The sequence below is a fragment of the Olea europaea genome, chromosome 15 (genome assembly GCF_002742605.1).
Source record: "Olea europaea var. sylvestris chromosome 15, O_europaea_v1, whole genome shotgun sequence".
Taxonomy (NCBI): Eukaryota; Viridiplantae; Streptophyta; class Magnoliopsida; order Lamiales; family Oleaceae; genus Olea; species Olea europaea.
The window spans coordinates 16,939,550-16,961,941 of NC_036251.1; the positions used below are offsets into that span (position 1 = coordinate 16,939,550).

At 35.9% G+C, this 22,392-nt stretch overlaps 1 protein-coding gene, 1 long non-coding RNA gene and 2 other non-coding genes across 4 annotated transcripts; 2 read left to right on the plus strand and 2 right to left on the minus strand.

The window, feature by feature from the left end:
* The first annotated feature begins 14,571 nt into the window (after nt 1–14,571).
* Nucleotides 14,572–14,645, plus strand: TRNAV-CAC. Its single transcript has one exon. It is a non-coding gene; the product is annotated as a tRNA-Val (tRNA).
* Nucleotides 14,646–15,221: 576 nt separating this feature from the next.
* Nucleotides 15,222–16,387, minus strand: LOC111410314. Its single transcript, XR_002705652.1, has 2 exons — nt 16,352–16,387; nt 15,222–15,745 (listed from the first exon to the last, which is right to left on the minus strand). It is a non-coding gene; the product is annotated as an uncharacterized LOC111410314 (long non-coding RNA).
* A 2,144-nt stretch (nt 16,388–18,531) lies between these two features.
* Nucleotides 18,532–18,605, plus strand: TRNAV-CAC. The gene has a single exon. It is a non-coding gene; the product is annotated as a tRNA-Val (tRNA).
* Nucleotides 18,606–19,392: 787 nt separating this feature from the next.
* Nucleotides 19,393–22,392, minus strand: LOC111411310 (UPF0187 protein At3g61320, chloroplastic-like; the record flags this gene model as incomplete). Its single annotated transcript, XM_023041851.1, has 4 exons — nt 19,393–19,713; nt 20,316–20,522; nt 20,980–21,147; nt 21,796–22,392. Coding segments are annotated over 4 exons (1,167 nt in total), but the record flags the coding sequence as incomplete, so codon positions are not given.

Here is a 22,392-nt window from a genome sequence, read left to right on the forward strand (position 1 = left end):
ATATTTCTTTTATAATAGCCATAACTTTCCAGTTTTCCTATCACGACAAATATGTACCCCTAAAATTTGTTGTGCTGGTCTAAGATTTTTTATGTCAAACAACTTGAACAATCTACCTTCAAACTGCGAATGAATTGAACATCTTGCCCCCTTATCAACATGTCATCAACATATAATAAAAGGATAACAAAGTTACCACCATGGAATTTTCCAACATAAACACAATGATCTTCACCGGTCTTGATATAACCATGACTCACCATAAAGGAAACAAACTTTTTATACTACTATCTTGGAACCTGTTTGTAAGATCCAAACTAGCTACTAAATTCAAAAACCACTTGAATGGAAGTCATTTTCACGAAAGGAGATGATATCTCACCAAAGTCAATCATTTTCTTCTGACTGGAGCCTTTTATCACTGATCAAGCTTTATACTTCACTAGATTTTCACCATATTTCTTCAGCTTGATCACCCATTTATTTTTCATTGCCTTTTTACCTTTAGGAAGCTTTACTGGCTCATAAGTGTTATTTTTTTACAAAGAATTCATCTTTTTCTGCATAGCCGCCTTTACCCAACTCTGTTTGTCATTATGAGATTGTCCTATATGAAGCTTCCTGGCTCCTCCTCATCAGTTATGAACACATAATTTGATATAGTATATGTAGTTGATGGATGATGCTCTCTAGTGGACCTTCTAACTTGAGATCCAATATAGTTGATTGCTCTCCTTGCTTAACATCGACTAGATCATCCTCATCAATTCTCGCTGGCTTATCAGTATGACTATCAACATGGGATAATTGAATGGCACTGTCTAGAGGCAAAGAGATGTGTGTAAGGTCAATGACACCCTCAGCAGCACGTCTTTGATCCCTAGATCTTTCAACACTGTCAACTTCTGGTTTTCATGGAAAATCTCATCTCTGGTTTTGATTATTTTCTTCTTTTTCGAATCCCATAGTGTATAGCCAAATTTTGTATCTTTGTAGCCAACAAAAATGCAAACAATAGCTCTATCATCTAGTTTCAACCATTATTCTTTAAACACGTATGCACATGTCTTGCACCCAAAAACCTTCAAGTATAACAAGAAACATTCTTTCCTAATCCACACCTTATTTGGAGTCTCAAAACCCAAAGGAACTGATGGAGACCTATTGATTATGTAGCACGTCATATGAACAGCTTTATCCTAGAATGACTTGGTAACCCAACCATCGTTGACATGCTTCTGACCTTTTCTATAATGGTACAATTCATTCTTTTTGCTACACCATCGTGTTATGGGGTATCATGAACTGTCTTCACATGTCTAATACCATGCTCTAAGCAATAATCTTTAAACACTTTGGACGTGTATTTCCCTTCCTTGTTAGTTCAGATCTCCAACTTTTGTGAAGCATCATTAATAAAAATAAGAAAATACTTATTACCACATAAGAACTCTACCTCAATAGAACCACAACGTTAAAATATATATCTAAAATATCAAACTTTTTATTAGAGGACTTTTGAAAGGAGGCCCTATGATGCTTGAGTTTAGTGATGTACCTTTGGTAAAAGGAATTAGGGACTTCCTTGCTAAAGTCTGCAATTTTTTCTCACTCATGTTAGCCAACCTCTTGTGCCACAAGTCCAGTGAAGAATCGCTTTCAATTGCATTTATCGCTTAACGACATACCCTTGCTTGTTTTCTTATACATTGTGTAACAAACCTTTTATTAATTTCCATCTTTTGCTGCCAAGATCCAAGCATGTGTCTGGAACATGCAACTTATTCTTCAATTTCAATTTGCATCCAATATCTATCTGAAGACAATGATCACCAATTACCACAATGCTGGAAAAATGTCATTACCCATCTTCTTCCTGCCAAAGTTACTCGATTTATACAAAGTGAAAAGTTCCCGTCTTGTAGTAAAATGGTAAGAAGCCACTAAGTCAATAATCCACTCAACAAATGAATCTACAACATGACAATATTTCTCGTCTTCAACAGAAAAACTAATACTACTACTTCCTCATCTGAAGTGCTAGCTAAGATACTCTAATCAATTTTCTTCTCTTTATGCTTACTTTTCCAAGCCTTACAATGTTTCGTTATGTAACTTTCTTATCATAAAAATAACACTTAATCAGTTTTTCCCCTTTCTACTGACTTCTAAATTTCTTGTGCCCTTTAGATTCTCTACCCTTATTCCTTTCCTTGTTCTCTGCAATAATTGCTTGTTTTCTTTGCCTATATCACTCTTTCTTGTCTCTTCATTAAACAAGCTGTCTTAATCATACTAAGTTGTAATTAGGGGTGGGCAAAAATCGACCCAATCCGTTCAAACCGCCCGACCCAACCCAACCCGACCGGGTTGGGTCGGTTTTTTTGTTGTTTATAAGTGGGTTCGGTTTTTTGGCTACGTAGGTGGGTTGGGTTGGGTCGGGTTGTGGGTTAACCTATAAAAACCAACCCAACCCGCCCAACCCAACCCGAACTTCAAAAAAAATAAAAATAAAATAAAATATGCGTAAATGGCTAATCGCTCGGTCACTCCCAAATCCAAAAGAAGCCCTAAAATCTCTCTATTCCCCCTCCCTCTCCCTCAGTCACTCCCAAATCTAAAAGAAGCCCTTTAATGATTTGAAGCATGTTGTATTGATGAAATTTTTTTACCTTATAAGTTCCAATCCCGTCCCACTATTAGAGAATTTTGTGAGAAACCAACTTCTAAATTGGTTGTGATTTCTGCTCTTTAGTGTCTCAGTTGAATTTTATCTATGCTGTGGTAATCAGTTTTGTAAATTTTGAGGTTCTGGGACTATATTAGTGATGCTTTACACCCAAAAATGAATAACTTTAATCTTTATTAACAAGTTGTCCTAAACCGACCAACCCAACCCAACCCGACCGATACTTGATTGGGTTGGGTTGGGTTGGGTTGGGTTGGGTTTCAAACTTTACACGGGTTGGGTTGGGTTAAATTTCGACCAAACCGATCATGTTGGGTTGGATTAGGGTTGGGGCGAAAACCGACCCAACCCAACGCACGCCCACCCCTACTTGTAATATCAATATAAGATTATTATATAACTTTCATTAAATTTTTTTTTTTTTTAATATATTCAAGACATTTCAATTCAATATGTCTTTAAAATCTATAGTAAGTATTTGTGGAATCAAATCACTAACATATTTATTCAATAGTGGTAATCACATGGCAACAAGGCTCCACTCTGAGCGTACCTCAACCATGGCAGAAAAGAAATCATGATGAAAATTTTTCTTTGACTTTCTGTCTTTCTTAAGATCTAATCAATTTGATTGTTGAACATTTTTTTGCCGTACTGTAATCTCATTAAATGGGAGTGACAACTCCTTCTCGACTCAAGTGTACAGCACTTTGTACACCCACCAAACGTGATAGTTCCCTCACATGAGGGGGCTTCATGTTGACTGTGAAAACTCCTCATGTGAGGAGCTGTAAGTGTACATTTTTACATAGATTGTACACTTAGAAAAACCCTTTCTCAAATATGTTTAAAATTTTGTCATGAAAATTGTAAATTTTCAACATCACTTATCAGATAATAGGAAAAAGACTAGTGAAAAATTCACAAGTCATGTATTAAGTATGGACAATTCAATTTTCAGATTTTAAAGTTTTAAAATGCAAAAATCAAGTATTTATTAATTAACTAAAAATATTTTATTAATTAAATATATTAATGTCACAATTATATAATTCATGATCACAGATACGTATTTATAGGTGACAATGTTACATATTATCTAATTAATTAGTTGCAGATTATTTCATTGGTCACAAATAAAAAAAACATTATAGGTCACAATTTATTTGTCGATTACAAATTTTCAAATTAGTTGGTCACACATTATTTTTCAATCACAAGTTATTGAATTTTTATGGTCACAATTAAATACTTAGCCACGAATAATCAAATAATTGGTCACATAGTTAAAAAGTATGTCACATACCACTGCCACCAACACTATCGTCACTTGCAACCACCCTCACCCTATAACCATAGCCAACACCACAACACCATCACCACTGCACCACCACAATTACCATCACCATCGTCGATCGCCACCACCACCATCAACACCTCCACCTGCACCACCAACCAAAATCGCCACCATATCTACCATCGTCGCCAATCTTCTACCTACACAACCAGCAAAAACTACCTAAAACTCCCATCAACACTAAAACCACCCCAAACCACTCCATTGTCGCCATCACTGAATCGTGGTACAGATCGACGAATTAGAGAAAATTTCAGATCGTCGAACCCATCACAAACCGGAGGCTCTGATCTCCTTTTTATTACAGTAGCACTGGTGGTGACGATGCACAAAACCACCATCAGTAAACCCACCAAATCTCAAAAAAAAATTCAGATCATCATTGTGTGGTACAGATCGTCGGAGGCTTTGATCTCCTCTACATACAGAAGCATCGTGGTGCTACTTATGTGGTGGTGACGATGCACAAACCTACCATCATCGAACCTGCAAAAAATCGGAGAAAATTTCAGATCGCCTCTATATTGTGCAAATCGCAGGAGAGGAAGAGATGAGGAGAAGACGAAGAGATGGAGAGGAAGAGAAGATGAAGAGTGAAACTGAGAGTATGATTCACAATAATGCTATACGTACAACATTGTTTGACAATGTTGCATTACAACATGACGTGGCAGCAAAAAGAAAACACGAAAAGAGAAGAAGAAATAATCTGATTCAAATTTTGAATTGTCATTACCGAGGTGAGTTAGTCTATTGTTCCCCAAATTATAGAATCCAAAGAAACCCAGCAAACCATCCTTCTTCTCCCCCAATGTTTTCCCATTTTTGGTGACTTCTCCTTCAAATTCTTCCCATGTTCAGTGACATCTCAACCACTCGAAATAGCCGGAATCCACGTACCCGTCACCTCCGGCCAAGAATCTACTGTTGGATTTTTGTTGTACAGAACATATTTTCTATAAATGACTTGCTAAACCAGATAAACTATTGCAAAACAGTAAAAACAGAATATTATTTCCAGAAAATGAATTGCACAGAATAAAAACAAAAGCATAAAGAAGTCCAGAATTCGGAATGAGGATGATCGAGGCGAGAACTAGGCTCTCTGTCCTCAAGACGTTTTTACCCCGTCACACGGTGCTTATGGTATGTGGTAAAGCGTCTCCCAAAATACAACAATCAGATACTTGCAAAAGCAGCACTTCGACTGCAAGGCAACGAACCAGAACAGAAGTACTCTCTGTAGACTATTGCAAAAAAGAAGAGTATGTATGCAGAATGATTTCGTGATGTTTCTGTGTGTTGTTTTTCATTTAAAGCCTGAGGACCATTTAAATAGAGGAGAGAGTTGACGGTTGAGCAGTTTTCATCCACTACTCGTGCCCACTTAACGCACAGTTTTAGCAAACTGATGGGTCGGTTAATAAATTATCAAAGGGAGGGAATAATTGAATTTTTTTAAATAATAATAATAATAATAATAATTTAATTAATATTAACCCAGACTCACACCCACGCACCGTTCGGCGGCGGCGCGCGCGCGTGGCCTTTGAATGAGTCTAGACATTGTCTAAGACTCCTCCCTTTCAAAGACTATTGGTACCCTTTGGTATCCAAACCCATATTCCTCTTATTTATTGTCCAACTTTCAACCATAATTTCTCATTCATATTTAAGTGGTTTTTCACAATTAAATATTCTACACCAGTTTTCTAGATATGAATTCTTATTTCTCTCATGTATTTTGTTCAATTTCCATCTCACACAATTTTAGTTTTTTCAATTATGACTTAATTTAGATCACATTAAATTCCAAATAAAAAATTATAAAATGACTAGTGGAGTAGTCCCCGTAATCTTAACGAATTGGATTATCTTTCAAAGAGAGCGACACAAGAGAACGCATCAAATTAAAGTGGAACCCTTCCAGTGTGAAAGGAAAAAAACCATGGGGCAATTCTGAGACAAATTCACTATAATAAATAGAGATTACAACATTTAAGTTATACCCAAAACATGAATGTAAGTAGATTAGAAATCAACTAATTCAAATCTCTAAAAAATAGAATTCACCACACTTCTCTGTTGATGAAGCACCAAAAACCTTTTTAGAGAAACTCCAATTTGTTCCGTGTGAAAAATCACAACCAAAATTTGAGAGGAAAATTTTTTTCATTTTCTTTGCAGTAACGCCCTGTTTTTTTTCCTCTGTTGCAACTTCTTTCATTTTGTTTTCTCTTGTAGTAACATGTGTTACCTACATTAATTTATTATAGTGGATTGGGCCCACTAAATTCCTCATGGTCTGTATGCCAACATAACAATGAGAAAAAATCACAATTCAGGTATTTACTATAGGCCAATTTAATTTTGAGGTTTAAAGTTTCAAAATTCAAAACTTAGGTGATAAGTAAATAATTAAAAATATCTTATTAATTAAATATATCGAGGTCACAATTATACAAATAATGATCACATGTACATACTTACAAGTCAGAACTTACTTCTTAGTCACATATTATCAAATTAATTGATTACAAATTATTTTACGATCACAAATCAAAACCTTTATATGTCACAGTTTATTTGTTGATCACAAATTATTTTTCAGTCACAAATTATATAATTTTTAGGTCAAAATTAAAAATAGCACCGCACTTCACCACCGCACATAGCACTACGTCCAACCACAACCGCACACAATCCATCACGCATATCATTACCGAACCTAACCACCACTATATAGCACCATCGCACCAACCACTGCACACAACGCTACCGAACTGTCTATCATCATACCACTCAAAAAAAAAAAAAAAAGGAAGAAGAATGGATCCGCACCTTATCTGTGATGAACTATAGCACATGAAGGAAAGCTGCCCCACTGCACCACTATGAGTTATAGGAGTGAGTGCCATGAGAGAGAAAAGAAAGAGTTAGAGAGAGAAATCTTAAGCCTAAACTAAATTATAGAGAGAGAAAGGATATATGATATTATTAATAATTTAATTAATACTTGATTTCTTATTAAATAAAACTCACACATGATTTTTAAATTGAAAAATTTAAACATTTGTTTATGTAATTTCCTCTATAAAAATTTCATTCTCCAGCCCACTAAACAAAGAGAATATCCTCAAACATATTAGTTACAATCTACGTTGACCAATCTGACAAAAAGCTCAACATTTTCTCTGATCACAACATTTTTCATCATGTTATCTGGATTCTTCTTAGTACGAATCTTCTCTAACAGTATCGATTATCCTGCCACTACTTGTTGTAGCCAATGATATCTCACATCAATGTGTTTCATCCGAGAATAATAAGTAACATTCTTGCTCAAAGTCTAATGCGCACGGACCATTGTTAACTACATACCTATTTTGCTTCAAACCCAAATTTTGGAGAAACTATTTTATCCAAAGCATTTCTCTCACAGCTTCAGTTACTGCAATATACTCGGTGTCACTTGTAGATAAGGCAACACACTTCTATAGTCTTGACTGCCACAAGACAGTTATCGTTGCAAAAGTAAACAAGAATCCTCAAGTAGATTTTCTACCAACGAGGTGACCTGTCATATCTGTATCTGTAAACTCTCCAAAACTGGTTTCAAACTTCCAAAAGTTAAGCACGTCTTTGAAGTACATCTCAAGTATGTAAAGATCCATTTCACTGCTTTCCAATGATTTTTATCGGGATTCACAAGAAAGCTGTTGACCACCCCAACTATTATTAACATGCTTTATCGGTAACCTAACCATCGTTGACATCTTCTGACCTTTTCTAGAATGGTACAATTCATTCTTTCAGCTATACCATCGTGTTATGGGGTATCATGAACTTTCTTCCCATGTCTAATACCATGCTTTAAGCAGTAATCTTCAAACACTTTAGCCGTGTATTTCCTTCCCATGTTAGTTTAGATCTCCAACTCAACGGTAACCTAACTACATACCCTTACTCATTTTCTTATGCAGTTATGCAGTGTGTAACAAACCTTTTATTTCAACCACATAAATACAATTCATTCTTTATCGGTAACCTAATCATTGACATGCTTCTGACCTTTTCTAGAATAAATACAATTCATTCTTTATCGGTGACTTAACCATCGTTGACATGCTTTTGACCTTTTATTTCAATCAAATAAATACAATTCATTCTTTATTTGTAACCTAACTATCGTTAACATGCTTCTGACCTTTTCTAGAAAGGTACAATTCATTCTTTTTGCTATACAGTCCTGTTATGGGGTATCACAAACTGTCTTCTCGTGTCTAATATCATGCTCTAAGTAGTATTCTTCAAACACTTTAGACGTGTATTTCCCTCCCATTATAGTTCGGATCTCCAACTTTCGTGAAGCATCATCAATAAAAGTAAGAAAATACTTAATACCCAAAATATTTAAGTTATACTCAAAACATGAATGTAAGTAGATAAGAAATCAACTAATTCAAATCTTAAAAAAAAAAAGAATTCACCACACTTCTCTGTTGATGAAGCACCAAAAACCTTTTTAGAGAAACTCCAATTTGGTCTGTGTGAAAAATCACAACCAAAAATTGAGAGGAAAAACTTTTTCATTTTCTATGCAGTACCTCTGTTGCAACTTCTTTCATTTTGTATTCTTTTGTAGTAACATGTGTTACCTACATTAATTTATTATAGTTGATTGGGCCCACTAAATTCCTCATGGTCTGTGTGCCCACATAACAATGGGAAAAATTCACAATTCAAGTATTAACTATGGGCCAATTTAATTTTGAGGTTTAAAGTTTCAAAATTCAAAACTTAGGTGATAAGTAAATAATTAAAAATATTTTATTAATTAAATATATCGAGGTCACAATTATACAATTAATGACCACATGTATGTACTTATAAGTCAGAACTTATTTATTAGTCTCATATTATCAAATTAATTGGTTACAAATTATTTTACGGTCACAAATCAAAAACTTTATATGTCACAGTTTGTTTGTTGATTACATATTTTCAAATTAGTAGGTCGCAAATTATTTTTCAGTCACAAATTATGTAATTTTTAGGTCATGATTAAATGGTTTATCACAAATTAACCAAATAGTTGGTCACATATACTGAAGGTTCCACTCCCACATCCGATCATAATCCACTGTCACAGATCACGCACCACAGATTAAAGTACACCACCACTGAGCACTGCCATCGTACCTAACCCAACTATCGGAAATAGCACCGCACATCACTACCGCACCCAACTATCGCACATAGCACTACATCCAACTACAATCGCACGTAATCCATCGCGCATATCACTATCGAACCTAACCTAACCACCACTACATAGCATCATCGCACCAACCACTACACACAACACTGCATGGCACCGTATGCCACAACTCCACCTCCATTGCACCCACAAAAATAACAAACCATCATCACCACCACCACCACACCACAGAACCACCACCGAACTGTCTATCATCACACTACTCGAAAATACAAAAAAAAAAGAAAGGAAGAAGAAGAAGAAGAAGAATGGATCCAAATCGTACGAAGTGGTGATGAAGTACCAAGCACAAATGAAAGCTGCCCCGTTGTGCCACTATGAGTTACAAGAGTGAGTGCCATGAGAGAGAAAAGAAAGAGGTAGAGAGAGAAATCTTAAGCCTAGACTAAATTTTAGAGAGAAAGGATACATGATTTTATTAATAATTTAATTAATACCTAATTTTTGATTAAATAAACCTCACACTTGATTTTTAAATTAGAAAACTTAAACATCTATTTATGTAATTTCCTCTATAAAAATCTCATTCTCCAGCTCATTGAACAAAGAGACTTATCCTCAGACAGATTAGTTACAATCCACGTCGGCCAATCTGGCAAAAAGCTCAACATTTTCTTTGGTCACAACATTTGTCATCATATTATTTGGATTCTTCTTAGTATGAATCTTTAACAGTATCAACTATCCCGCTACTACTTCTTTAGTCAATGATATCTTACATCAATGTGTCCGAGAATAATAAGTAACATTCTTGCTCAAGTCTAATGCGCTCTGACTGACGCAATTAACTACATATCAATCTTGCTTAAAACCCTAATTTTGGAGAAACCATTTTATCCAAAGCATTTCTCTCACAACTTCAGTCGCTAAAATATACTTAGCATCAATATAGATAAGACAACACACTTCTGTGGTCTTGACTGCCACGAGACAGTTCTTCTTGCAAAAGTAAATAAGAATCCTAAAGTAGATTTTCTACCATCGAGGTCACCCGCAATATCTGCATCTGTAAGGCCCTCCAAAACCGATTTCAAACCTCCAAAAGTTAAGCTCATCTTTGAAATACCTCTCAAGTATGTAAAGATCCATTTCACTGCTTCCCAATGATCTTTATCAGGATTCACAAGAAACTTGCTAACCATCCCAACTGCATAAGCAATGTTTAGCCATATACAAACTGGAGCATACATCAAATTTCCAACCGCAGATGAGTGAGGAAACTCTGCCATTCTTTCTTCATCCTCCTTCTTAGAAGGACGAGATATTTTACTCAATTTGAAGTTACTACCAAATGGTGTCCCAACTGGTTTAACATTTTTCATGTGAAACATTTCCAGCATTCTTTCTACATATCTCTTTTATAATAGCCATAACTTTTCAGTTTTCCTTCACGACAAATATGCACCCCCAAAATTTGTTGTGTTGGGCTAAGATTCTTTATGTCAAACAACTTGAACAATCTGCCTTCAAACTGCGAATGAACTGAACATCTTGTCCACTATCAACATGTCATCTACATATAATAAAAGGATAACGAAATTACAATAATGGAATTCTCTAACATAAACGCAATGATCTTTGCCCATCCTGATATAACCATGACCTACCATAAAAGGAAACAAACTTCTTATACCACTATCTTGGAACCTATTTGTAAGATCCAAACTAGCTACTAGATTCAAAACCACTTGAATGGAAGTCATTTCACGAAAGGAGATGATATCTCACCAAAGTCAATCATTTTCTTCTGACTGGATCCTTTTATCACTGATCAAGCCTTATACTTTACTAGATTTTCACCATATTTCTTTAGCTTGATCACCCATTTATTTTTCATTGCCTTTTTACCTTTAGAAAGCTTTGCTGGCTTATAAGTGTTAATCTTCTACAAAGAATTCATCTTTTCCTGCATAGCCACCTTAATCCAACTCTGTTTATCATTATGAGATTGTACTACATGAAGCACCTAGCTCTTCCTCATCAGTTATCAACACATAATTTGATATAGTATACCTAGTTGATGGATGATGATCCCTAATAGACCTAATCAGAGATCTGATGTGGTAGATTGTTCTCCTTGCTTAACATCGACTAGATCATCCTTATCAATTCCTGCTAGCTCATCAGTATGACTGTCAACATGGGATAATTGAGTGGCACTATCTAGAGGCAAAGAGACGTGTGTAAGGTCAGCGACACCCTCAGCAACACGTCTTTGATCCCTAGATCTTTCAACGTCTGCCAACTTCTAGTTTTCATGGAAAATCTCATCTCTGGTTTTTATTATTTTCTTCTTTTTCAGATTCATAGTGTATAGCCAAATTTTGCATCTCTATAGCCAACAAAAATGTAAACACTAGCTCTATCATCTAGTTTCAACCATTATTCTTTAAGCACGTATGCAAATGTCTTGGACCTAAAAACCTTCTGGTGTAATAAGAAACATTCTTTCCCAATCCACACCTTATCTGGAGTCTCAAAACCCAAAGAAACCGATGGAGACCTGTTGATTAGGTAGCATGTCATACGAACAGCTTTATCCTAGAATGACTTGGTAATCCAACCATTATTGACATGCTTCTGACCTTTTCTATAATGGTATAGTTCATTCTTTTTGCTACACCGTCGTGTTATGGGGTATCATGAACTATCTTCACATGTCTAATACCATGCTCTAAGCATTAATCTTCAAACACTTTAGATGTGTATTTCCCTCCCTTGTTAGTTCGGATCTCCAACTTTCATGAAGCATCATCAATAAAAGTAAGAAAATACTTATTACCACATAAAGACTCTACCTCAATAGGACCATAACATTAAAATATATATCTAAAATATTGGATTTCTATTAGAGGACTTTTGAAAGGAAGCCCTATGATGTTTACCAAGTAACACATGAGTTTAGTAATATACCTTTGGTAAAAGGAATGAGGGACTTCCTTGCCAAAGTCTACAATCTTTTATCACTTATGTCAGCCAGCCTCTTGTGCCACAAGTTCAGCGAAGAATCACTTTCAGTTGTATTCATCGCTTAACTATGTACCCTTACTTGTTTTCTTATACAGTATAACAAACCTTTTATTAATTTCTATCTTTCGCTGCGAAGATCTAAGCACTTGTCTGGAACATGCCGCATATTCTACAGTGTCAATTTGCATCCAATATCTATCTGAAGATAATGATCGCTGATTACCACAATGCTGGAAAAACTGTCATTGCCCATCTTCATCCTACCAAGATTACTTGATTTATGCAAAGTGAAAAGCTCCCGTCTTGGAGTAAAATGGTAAGAAACCACTAAGTCAATAATTCACTCAACAAATGAATCTGCAACATGACAATATTTCTCATCTTCAACAGAAAACTGATACTACTACTTCATCATCTGAAATGCTAGCCAAGATACTCTGATCAATCTTATTCTCTTTTTACTTACTTTTCCAAGCCTTACAATGTTTCGTTATGTAACTTTCTTATCATAAAAATAAAACTTAATCAGTTTTTTGCCTTTCGACTGACTTCTGAATTTCTTGTACCCTTTAGATTCTCTACCCTTATTCCTTTCCCTGTTCTCTGCAATAAGAATTTGCTTGTTTTCTTTGCCCATATCACTCTTTCTTGTCTCTTCATTAAACAAGCTGTCTTAATCATACTAAGTTGTAATACACCATTTGGAGTAGAATTACTAAGTGATGCCACCAAAGTTTTCCAATAGTCTGGCAAAGAACTCAAAAGCAATTGTGCCTATAACTCATCGTCTAGCGTTATCTTCATGGTAATCAATCGATTTACCAAGTCTTGGAAATCAATCAAATGCTTTGCAACAAACTTTTCCTTTTTCAAGCTTTAGATTTACAAGCTTTTTGATTGTAAAATCTTTATTCTAAATCGAATTCCTCTCATAGAGACCCTCCAATTTCTTCCATCGTTCGGTAGCATCTGTCTTTTGAGATACGTGATGAAAAAACAAAGGTCAATCAACTGTCTAATATTCCCAATAGTCTTTTGACTTTTTCCCCATTCGATGACTGATTGAGTGCTTGGCTTGGTACTATCACCCTCAATAGAGTCATGCAAATCCTTACAATAAAACGATGTCCTCCATTGTTGGCTTCCAGATGGAATAATTAGATGTTGTCAGTCCAATCATATTACTCGGACTATTCTCCATTCAATTTACACAAGATAGTTAACCCACACCTTGAACCTGGCTCTAATACCACTCTGTTGAGCCAAACTACTATCATGTGCAAGTTAAATAACAACCCCAAGCATATAGAGAAAACAAACAAGCAAACAAAGGAATATCAAAGACAGCGCAACACAAGAGAACACGCCAAATTAACATGGAAATCCTTCAATATAAAGGGAAAAAGTCATAGGGCAACTTCAAGACAAATCCACTATAATAAATAGAGATTATAAAATTCAAATTTATGTCCAAAACATGAAAGTAAATAGGCTGAAAATCAACAAGTTCAATCCACAACACTCAATTGATAAAGCACCAAAAACTTTCTTAGAGAAACTCTAATTTGCTCTATATGAAAAACCACAACCAAAAATTAAAAGAAAGACTTTTTCCCATTCTGTGCTGCAACCCCCTATTTTTCTTCTCTATTGCAACCTATTTTCTTTTTCTCTTGTAGTAACATGTGTTGACCTACGTTAATTTATTATGGTGGATTGGGCCCATTAAATTCCCCATGAAACACATCAATCGTGCTAGACGAACATGGCCATGTTGGTCCTATCTGTCCAGGGGCCTAATGTGGCGTCCCCTTATAGGTAGGATGCCTGTCCTCGACAAGCACCCCGCTTATAGAGCGCCACATTGCCCTAGCCTATTCGTACAACATTATTCGAAACACATAAAACCTTCTTTATCAATGTTATCTTCTTTTATTTAACATTTCAAGAGAGAGATTATGTAAAATATTTTAAAAATTGGAGATTGGCCACTCTCACCCAGAGGATCATATTCGGCTTACACATCTACTTCACGCAGCTCCAAGACTATCAAAGAATGTAGTATCAAATTTTAGGTAAGTTTAAGAAAAATAAGTAATGATAAATTAGTAATATTATCTGATTTTTAAAAATTATTGTTTAGCACATAAAATATTTTTAAAAAATAGTTGGGGGATGATCACCCTGATCTCATGGTGTAAATTTGGCTCGACTCATTTGTTTCCAAAAATAGTCTTAAGAAATTAAATTAATAAGTTGCACAAGATGACGAGCGTCTGGGTGGTGTAGTTGGTTATCACGCTAGTCTCACACACTAGAGGTCCCCGGTTCGAACCCGGGCTCAGACATCATATTTTAAATTTTTCTCACTCCAATTGTTCTGTCACGGGTTGGATTTGTACCCTCTTTACTTTTGGAGTATAATAATTATAATATTGCCTGCCACTTTTTAGACTATGCTGTCTCATTCTTCAACTAAATCCATGTATTATGTACATAATCCGCAACGAGTTCTCTATTATCCCTCAATAAAATAGAAAATCACATTGTCATGGAGATTATATACTCTTGTAAGTATATACTACGTTAATTGGACGAGCCTCTTTTTCTTTCTTGTTGAATCAAGACGAGAGCAAATCCACGAAAAAATTCATGCCAAACTTGAGATAGTAAAGCTTGACGTCATTAATCTATCAACTTAAGGATGACATTCTACCGTTAAGCTATATTCATTCCCTACGGCTGTGGAGAAATAGAACGAACTAATCTAAATTGAAAGGATTTGGAAAATCAACACCACTATTCTTAAATTTCGTACTTTTACCTTATTTCTCGTTCACCTTCATAGACTAATCCGCTGAGTTCATGGTTTAAATTGTACGACCACCTCAATGCAGGCCACCGTCATCAATTACCTATTCACCTTGGTCAAGATTACAAATATATTAAAACCAAAGACGAGCACATCAACCAGGACCACAAGATGGCCTGAGCATCATCCTCAAGTTTTACACGCGATGTGCCTTTTCGAGTTACATCTGGCAAGATTTCTACGGGGTAAATTGCAAGTATCTCAGAGCTCTAACTGATGCATCCATATTAGCTGAACTAAGAGGAAACGACCGCGTTAGTTCAAAGAAATTCTAAACCTCGGAAACTGTGATAGAACCAGAATTTGGCATATATACATACTATAAGGGGAACTGATGTTTACAACTATGTACATTCAACCAAAAATGCTCGAAAAACCTCTTCAACCAAGTTCTCTGTCTTCAGAAAAGGAAGGCCATCCATTCGAACTGTGCTTAAAATGTCTCTTTCTTTTCATGTTGACTTGTACTTGAATCCTTTTTTCGTTTGCCATTGCTTCTTGGATATTTCTATGAACCTGCTTGCAAAGTTCGTCAAGAGCAAGCATTGCGAAGGGTTCTTCAATAAGAACACCAACCTGCATAGAAATCTTGATGTTAGATCACAAACTACTAGTGCCAAACAAATTAATGCGATTTTTTTTTTCCTAGGGTCTGGTGGGGTTCCAATCTAAATGAGCAGTAGGGTCCTCATTCATTTTTCTTGATGAACGGGCCTCCAACCTTCAGTTTTTTTAGCAAGTGGATTCCCATAAACGAATTTCATTCAAAAAAGTCTATTCAAATGGCTCAAGTTGTGCAAGTGAAACACCAGTTTTTTCTTAAATGGAAAAATAAAAGAATGAAGACTCATCTTCTTACCCAACCTGCGACCCTCCACCCTTAAAACGGTATTGGTTATATACTTGACCATTAATAAGATTTCCAATCACAGACTGGGAGTAAAAAATCAGCGAAATTGTGTTCTATGATCATTAAACCCGACAGAAAGATAATTTGAAACATATTTTCTATCTACAGACTTGTATAAACTTGTGGTTTAGCAATGTGGATTTATAGTACTTGACAGTATTAAGAAAGAAAAAGACGTTAAAATTTTTTATGCACTGTATTATTGTGTCTATTACTGCATAAAAAACATGCTCAAATGTGTGCATTTTTCTATTCCACAATGAAAAATGTACCTCCTCTATGCAAAATAAACAAGCAGCGCTGACAACAAAAAAAATAAAAATAAAATAAAATATGCGTAAATGGCTAATCGCTCGGTCACTCCCAAATCCAAAAGAAGCCCTAAAATCTCTCTATTCCCCCTCCCTCTCCCTCAGTCACTCCCAAATCTAAAAGAAGCCCTTTAATGATTTGAAGCATGTTGTATTGATGAAATTTTTTTACCTTATAAGTTCCAATCCCGTCCCACTATTAGAGAATTTTGTGAGAAACCAACTTCTAAATTGGTTGTGATTTCTGCTCTTTAGTGTCTCAGTTGAATTTTATCTATGCTGTGGTAATCAGTTTTGTAAATTTTGAGGTTCTGGGACTATATTAGTGATGCTTTACACCCAAAAATGAATAACTTTAATCTTTATTAACAAGTTGTCCTAAACCGACCAACCCAACCCAACCCGACCGATACTTGATTGGGTTGGGTTGGGTTGGGTTGGGTTGGGTTTCAAACTTTACACGGGTTGGGTTGGGTTAAATTTCGACCAAACCGATCATGTTGGGTTGGATTAGGGTTGGGGCGAAAACCGACCCAACCCAACCCACGCCCACCCCTAGTTGTAATACACCATTCGGAGTAGAATTACTAAGTAACATGACAAAAGTTTTCCAATTGTTTGGCAAAGAACTCAAAACAATTGTGCCTATAACCATCGTCTAGTGCTATCTTCATGGTAATAAACCGATTTACCAAGTCTTGGAAATCAATCAAATGCTCTGCAACAGACTTTTCCTTTTTTAAGCTTTAGATTTACAAGCTTTTTGATTGTAAAAGCTTTATTCTATATCGAATTCCTCTCATAGAGACCCTCCAATTCTTCCATAGTTTGCTAGCATCTGTCTTTTAAGATACGTGATGAAAAAACAAAGGTCAATCAACTGTCTAATATTCCCGATAGTCTTTTGATTTTTTTCCCCATTCCATAGCTGATTCAGTGCTTGGCTTGGTATTATCACCCTCAATAGAGTCATGCAAATCCTTACAATAAAACGATGTCCTCCATCGTTGGCTTCCAGATGAAATAATTAGTTGTCGTCAGTTTAATCATATTACTCGGACTATTCTCCATTCAATTTACAAAAGACAGTTAACCCACACCTTGAACCTGGCTCTGATACCACTCTGTTGAGCCAAATTACTGTCCCGTGCAAGTTAAATAACAAACCCCAACCATATAGAGAAAACAAACAAGCAAACAAAGGAATATCAAAGACAGGGCAACACAAGATAACACACCAAATTAACATAGAAATTCTCTAATGTAAAGGAAAAAAATCATGGGACAACTTCGAGACAAATCCACTATAATAAATAGAGATTATAAGATTCAAATTTATGTCCAAAACATGAAAGTAAACAGGCTGAAATCAACAAGTCAATCCGCAACTCTCAGTTGATAAAGCACCAAAAACTTTCTTAGAGAAACTCCAATTTGCTCTATATGAAAAACCACAACCAAAAATTAAAAGAAAGACTTTTTTTTCCCATTCTGTGCTGCAACCCCCCCCCCCCTCTCTCTCTCTCTCGTAGTAACATGTGTTGACCTGCATTAATTTATTAAGGTAGATTGGGCCCACTAAATTCCCCATGAAACACATCAATCGGGCTAGACGGATAGGGCTGTGTCAGTCATATCTGTCTAGGGGCCTAATGTGGTGCCCCCTCATAGGTAAGATGCCTGTCCTCGACAAGCACCCCACCTATAGAGTGCCACGTTTCCCTGACCCTGTTCGTACAAAATTATTCGAAACACATAAAACCTTCTTATATCAATGTTATCTTCTTTTATATAACGTTTCAAGAGAAAGATTATGTAAAATATTTTAAAAATTGGTGATTGGCCACTCTCACCCAGAGGATCATATTTGGTTTACACATCTACTTCACGTAGGACGTAGCTCCAAGATTATCAAGGAATGTAACATCAAATTTTAGGCGAGTTTAAGAAAAATAAGTGATAATAAATTAGTAATATTCTCTAATTTTTAAAAAATTATGGTTTTGCACATAAAATATTTAAAAAAAATGGTTGGGGGATGATCACCTTGACCTCGTGGTGAAATTTTGGCTTAACTCATTTGTTTTCAAAATTATAGTCTTAAAAAAATAAAATAACAAATTGTGCACAAAGGGACTGCTGTCTGGGTGGTGTAGTTGGTTATCACGCTAGTCTCACACACTAGAGGTCCCCGGTTCGAGCCCGGGCTCAGACAACATATTTTAAAATTTTCTCACTCCAATTCTTCTGCCACGGGTTGGACTTGGACCCTCTTTATTTTTGGAGTATAATAATTATAATATTGCCTGCCACTTTTTAGATTTTGCTGTCTTATTCTTCACCAACTAAATCCATGTATTATGTACTTAATCCGCAACGAGTTCTCTATCATCCCTCAAGAAAATAGAAAATCACATTGTCATGGAGAGGATATACTCTTGTAAGTATATGTTACGTTACTTGGACGAGCCTCTTTTTCGTTCTTGTTGAATCAAGACGAGAGAGCAAATCCACAAAAGAATTCACGCCAAACTTGAGATAGTGAAGCTTGTCGTCATTAATCTATCAAGTTAAGGATGACATTCTACCGTTAAAGCTATATTCATTCTCTACAGCTGCAGAGAAATAGAACGAACTAATCTATATTGAAAGGAGTTGGAAACTCAACACCACTATTCTTAAATTTTTCGTACTTTTACCTTATTTCTCGTTCACCTTCATAGAATAATCCGCTGAGTTCGTTGTTTAAATTGTACGACCACCTCAATGCAGGCCACCGTCACCAATTACCTATTCACTTTGGTCAAGATTACAAATATATTAAAACCGAAGACGAGCACATCAACCAGGTCCACAAGACGGCCTGAGCATCATCATCAAGTTCTACACGTGATATTCCTTTTTGAGTTACATCTGGCAAGATTTCTACGGTGTAAATTGCAAGTATCTCAGAGCTCTAACTGATGCAACCATATTAGCTGAACTAAGAGGAAACGACCGCATTAGTTCAAAGAAATTCTAAACCTCGGAAACTATGATAGAACCAGAATTTGGCATATATACATACTAGAAGGGGAACTAATGTTTACAACTATGTATATTCAACAAAAAATGCTCGAAAAACCTCTTCAACCAAGCTCTCTGTCTTCAGAAAAGGAAGGCCATCCATTCGAACTGTGCTTAAAATGTCTCTTTCTTTTCATGTTTACTTGTACTTGAATCCTTTTTTCGTTTGCCATTGCTTCTTGGATATTTCTATGAACCTGCTTGCAAAGTTCATCAAGAGCAAGCATTGCGAAGGGTTCTTCAATAAGAACACCAACCTGCAGAGAAATTTTGATGTTAGATCACAAACTACTAGTACCAAACAAATTAAAGCGATTTTTTTTTCCAGGGTGTGGTGGGGTTCCAATCTAAATAAGCAGTAAGGTCCTCGTTCATTTTTCTTGATGAACAGGCCTCCAACCTTCAGTTTTTGTAGCAAGTGGATTCCCATAAACGAATTTCGTTCAAAAAAGTCTATTCAAATGGCTCAAGTTGTGCAAGTGAAACACCAGTTTTTTCTTAAATGGAAAAATAAAAGAACGAAGACTCATCTTCTTACCCAACCTGCGACCCTCCACCCTCAAAACAGTATTGGTTATATACTTGACCATTAATAAGATTTCCAATCACAGACTGGGGGTAAAAAATTAGCGAAATTGTGTTCTATGATCATTAAATCCGATAGAAAGATAATTTGAAGCATATTTTCTATCTACAGACTTGTATACACTTGTGGTTTAGCAATGTGGATTTATAGTACTTGACAGTATTAAGAAAGAAAAAGAAGCTAAAATTTTATGCACTGTATTATTGTGTCTATTACTGCATAACAAACATGCTCAAATGTGTGCATTTTTCTATTCCACAATGAAAAATGTACCTCCTCTATGCAAAATAAACAAGCAGCGCTGACAAAAGTCGCAGGTACAACAATCCAGTGACATTCATCCCACAGTATAATGGGAAGAGTAAAATGCCACAAGACTAATAATCTTGAGGTCAGTCTAGTGTATGAGAGAGGGATAGGTATGCCTATCAGCTGTTCACATACTCCGATACCATCATGAAAGCAAGAAATTTTCGACTCCTGCAATAAAATCCAGAAAGTGTTAAATCATCTCGTCTAATAAAGTTAAGATCTCTGGTGTGGACAAGAATTACTTCATTTATTTCATCTCAGACGTGAACGGATTCAATTACTATTGGAGACATAAGATGTGGAATTTCTATAAACGGGTGACTGTGTGAGTTAAAATCAAAATGCTTTGATTTATCGAGTCTAAAATGATAATGAATTAACCCTAATCCCAACCACAGAGCAATATAAACAAAACAAAATGGGAAAAATGCACATACACAAAAACAAAAAATTATCGCAAGTTTACCATGAATATGAGAGCTACAACCACTTGCCCATCTGGGCCATCTCAAGTTTATTCTAAAACTCGTGAAGAAGTTTACAATGAAGATAATGTGCCTCTCTCAATCTGTGCATAAAAAAAAGGCTCACCCTAATACCTTTATATATGAATAATGGAGCTTACCAACATCTGGCGCTGTGTGTCCTCCATATTTAACAACCAAATGCTTTGAGATATGAAGTTGATGATGCATTGGGGACGATGTTTTGAACTGAGGACTACTTCTAGATCATCGACTTCAAGCAAATTTTGAAGATCCATTGCGATATCTGAGCCATAAATAATATGGCACTGCATGTAGAAATGTATACCATAAACTTGTGTCTTTGACAAAAATGTAACAAAGATTGATATCTGAACTAATAGTGTGCATGCCTCAATTATAAAATGAAGGGTCCTAATTTTCAATAATATCGAAAACTAATGAAGAAATAGAATGCAGGTAAAGAGAAAGTGTCCTCTGATGCACAAACTAATTTATTTATATTGGCTTCAAACACTCTCTTTACCTGCAGACCATATTCATTTTTTCCATCAAAGGCCTGGCACGAGCACAATATTTAGCCCTTGTTTGGCCCCAATTAAAATTATAATTCATTTTTCTGTTTCTTCTTATCATCCATACATTTTCTATTAAAATAATATTATACGTAATTCCAAAACATTTTCCTTTTAAGCCACGCATTCTTCAAAAAACACTTTTCCAACCATTAGAATTTCAATTAATGGGGGCCAAATGGGTGCTTATAAGTGGGGGGCACTGAGCCTTATACGCAAGATTTCTCTCCTCCCAAACCATATTTAAACCACCTCGTCTAAAATTGACAAACTTGTATTTTTGGGTTGCCTACAAACACATATTTCTAAGATTCTTGAGCTTTGAAAGAAATGCACGTCATCATAAACGGTAGAGATAAAAAAACAAAAAAGTTCACTTACCTTAAGGGCAACTGGAAATGCCATGATATACTGCAAAAGCGCCTTTTTGATCAAAACATCACTTGCACTTCCCACGCTAGCAATAACTTGCCTTGCCAAGTCATTTGTTCCTGCAAGAACCTTAGTCCAGGCCTTCCTCCCTTCCTCGTACCTCGAATACGATGCCTCAGTCCTAAAGACCAACAAAAGTGCCAAGGCCGGTGCTGCCAACTGATAGGGCAAAGAAGAGGCTCTCAAAATGGGGAAAAACTCCGGTAGCCAATGCAATGATACTGCTGAATTATAACTGGCTATAATTACAGCCACTGAAGTAAATGCAATCACTGGAGGAACCAGCGATAAAATCACCCGCGAACTGAGACTCGATAAAAGATGCCTTAAATGCCTTAAGGAGCTTCTGTGCTGCACCCATTTTTCATGGTCATATAAGGACCTTTTCTGTTTCATACCCCTTTCTTTCACACTGTCAGCCCAGTTGGGTATTGCATGAAGAATCGACGACAGGGTCAAAGTTTCATTCGATGACGAATCCGATGGCTGTGAAGAACAAAGAAATCTGAAAGTGAGTTTCTTGGAACTTTTGGAGGTAAATGGTAA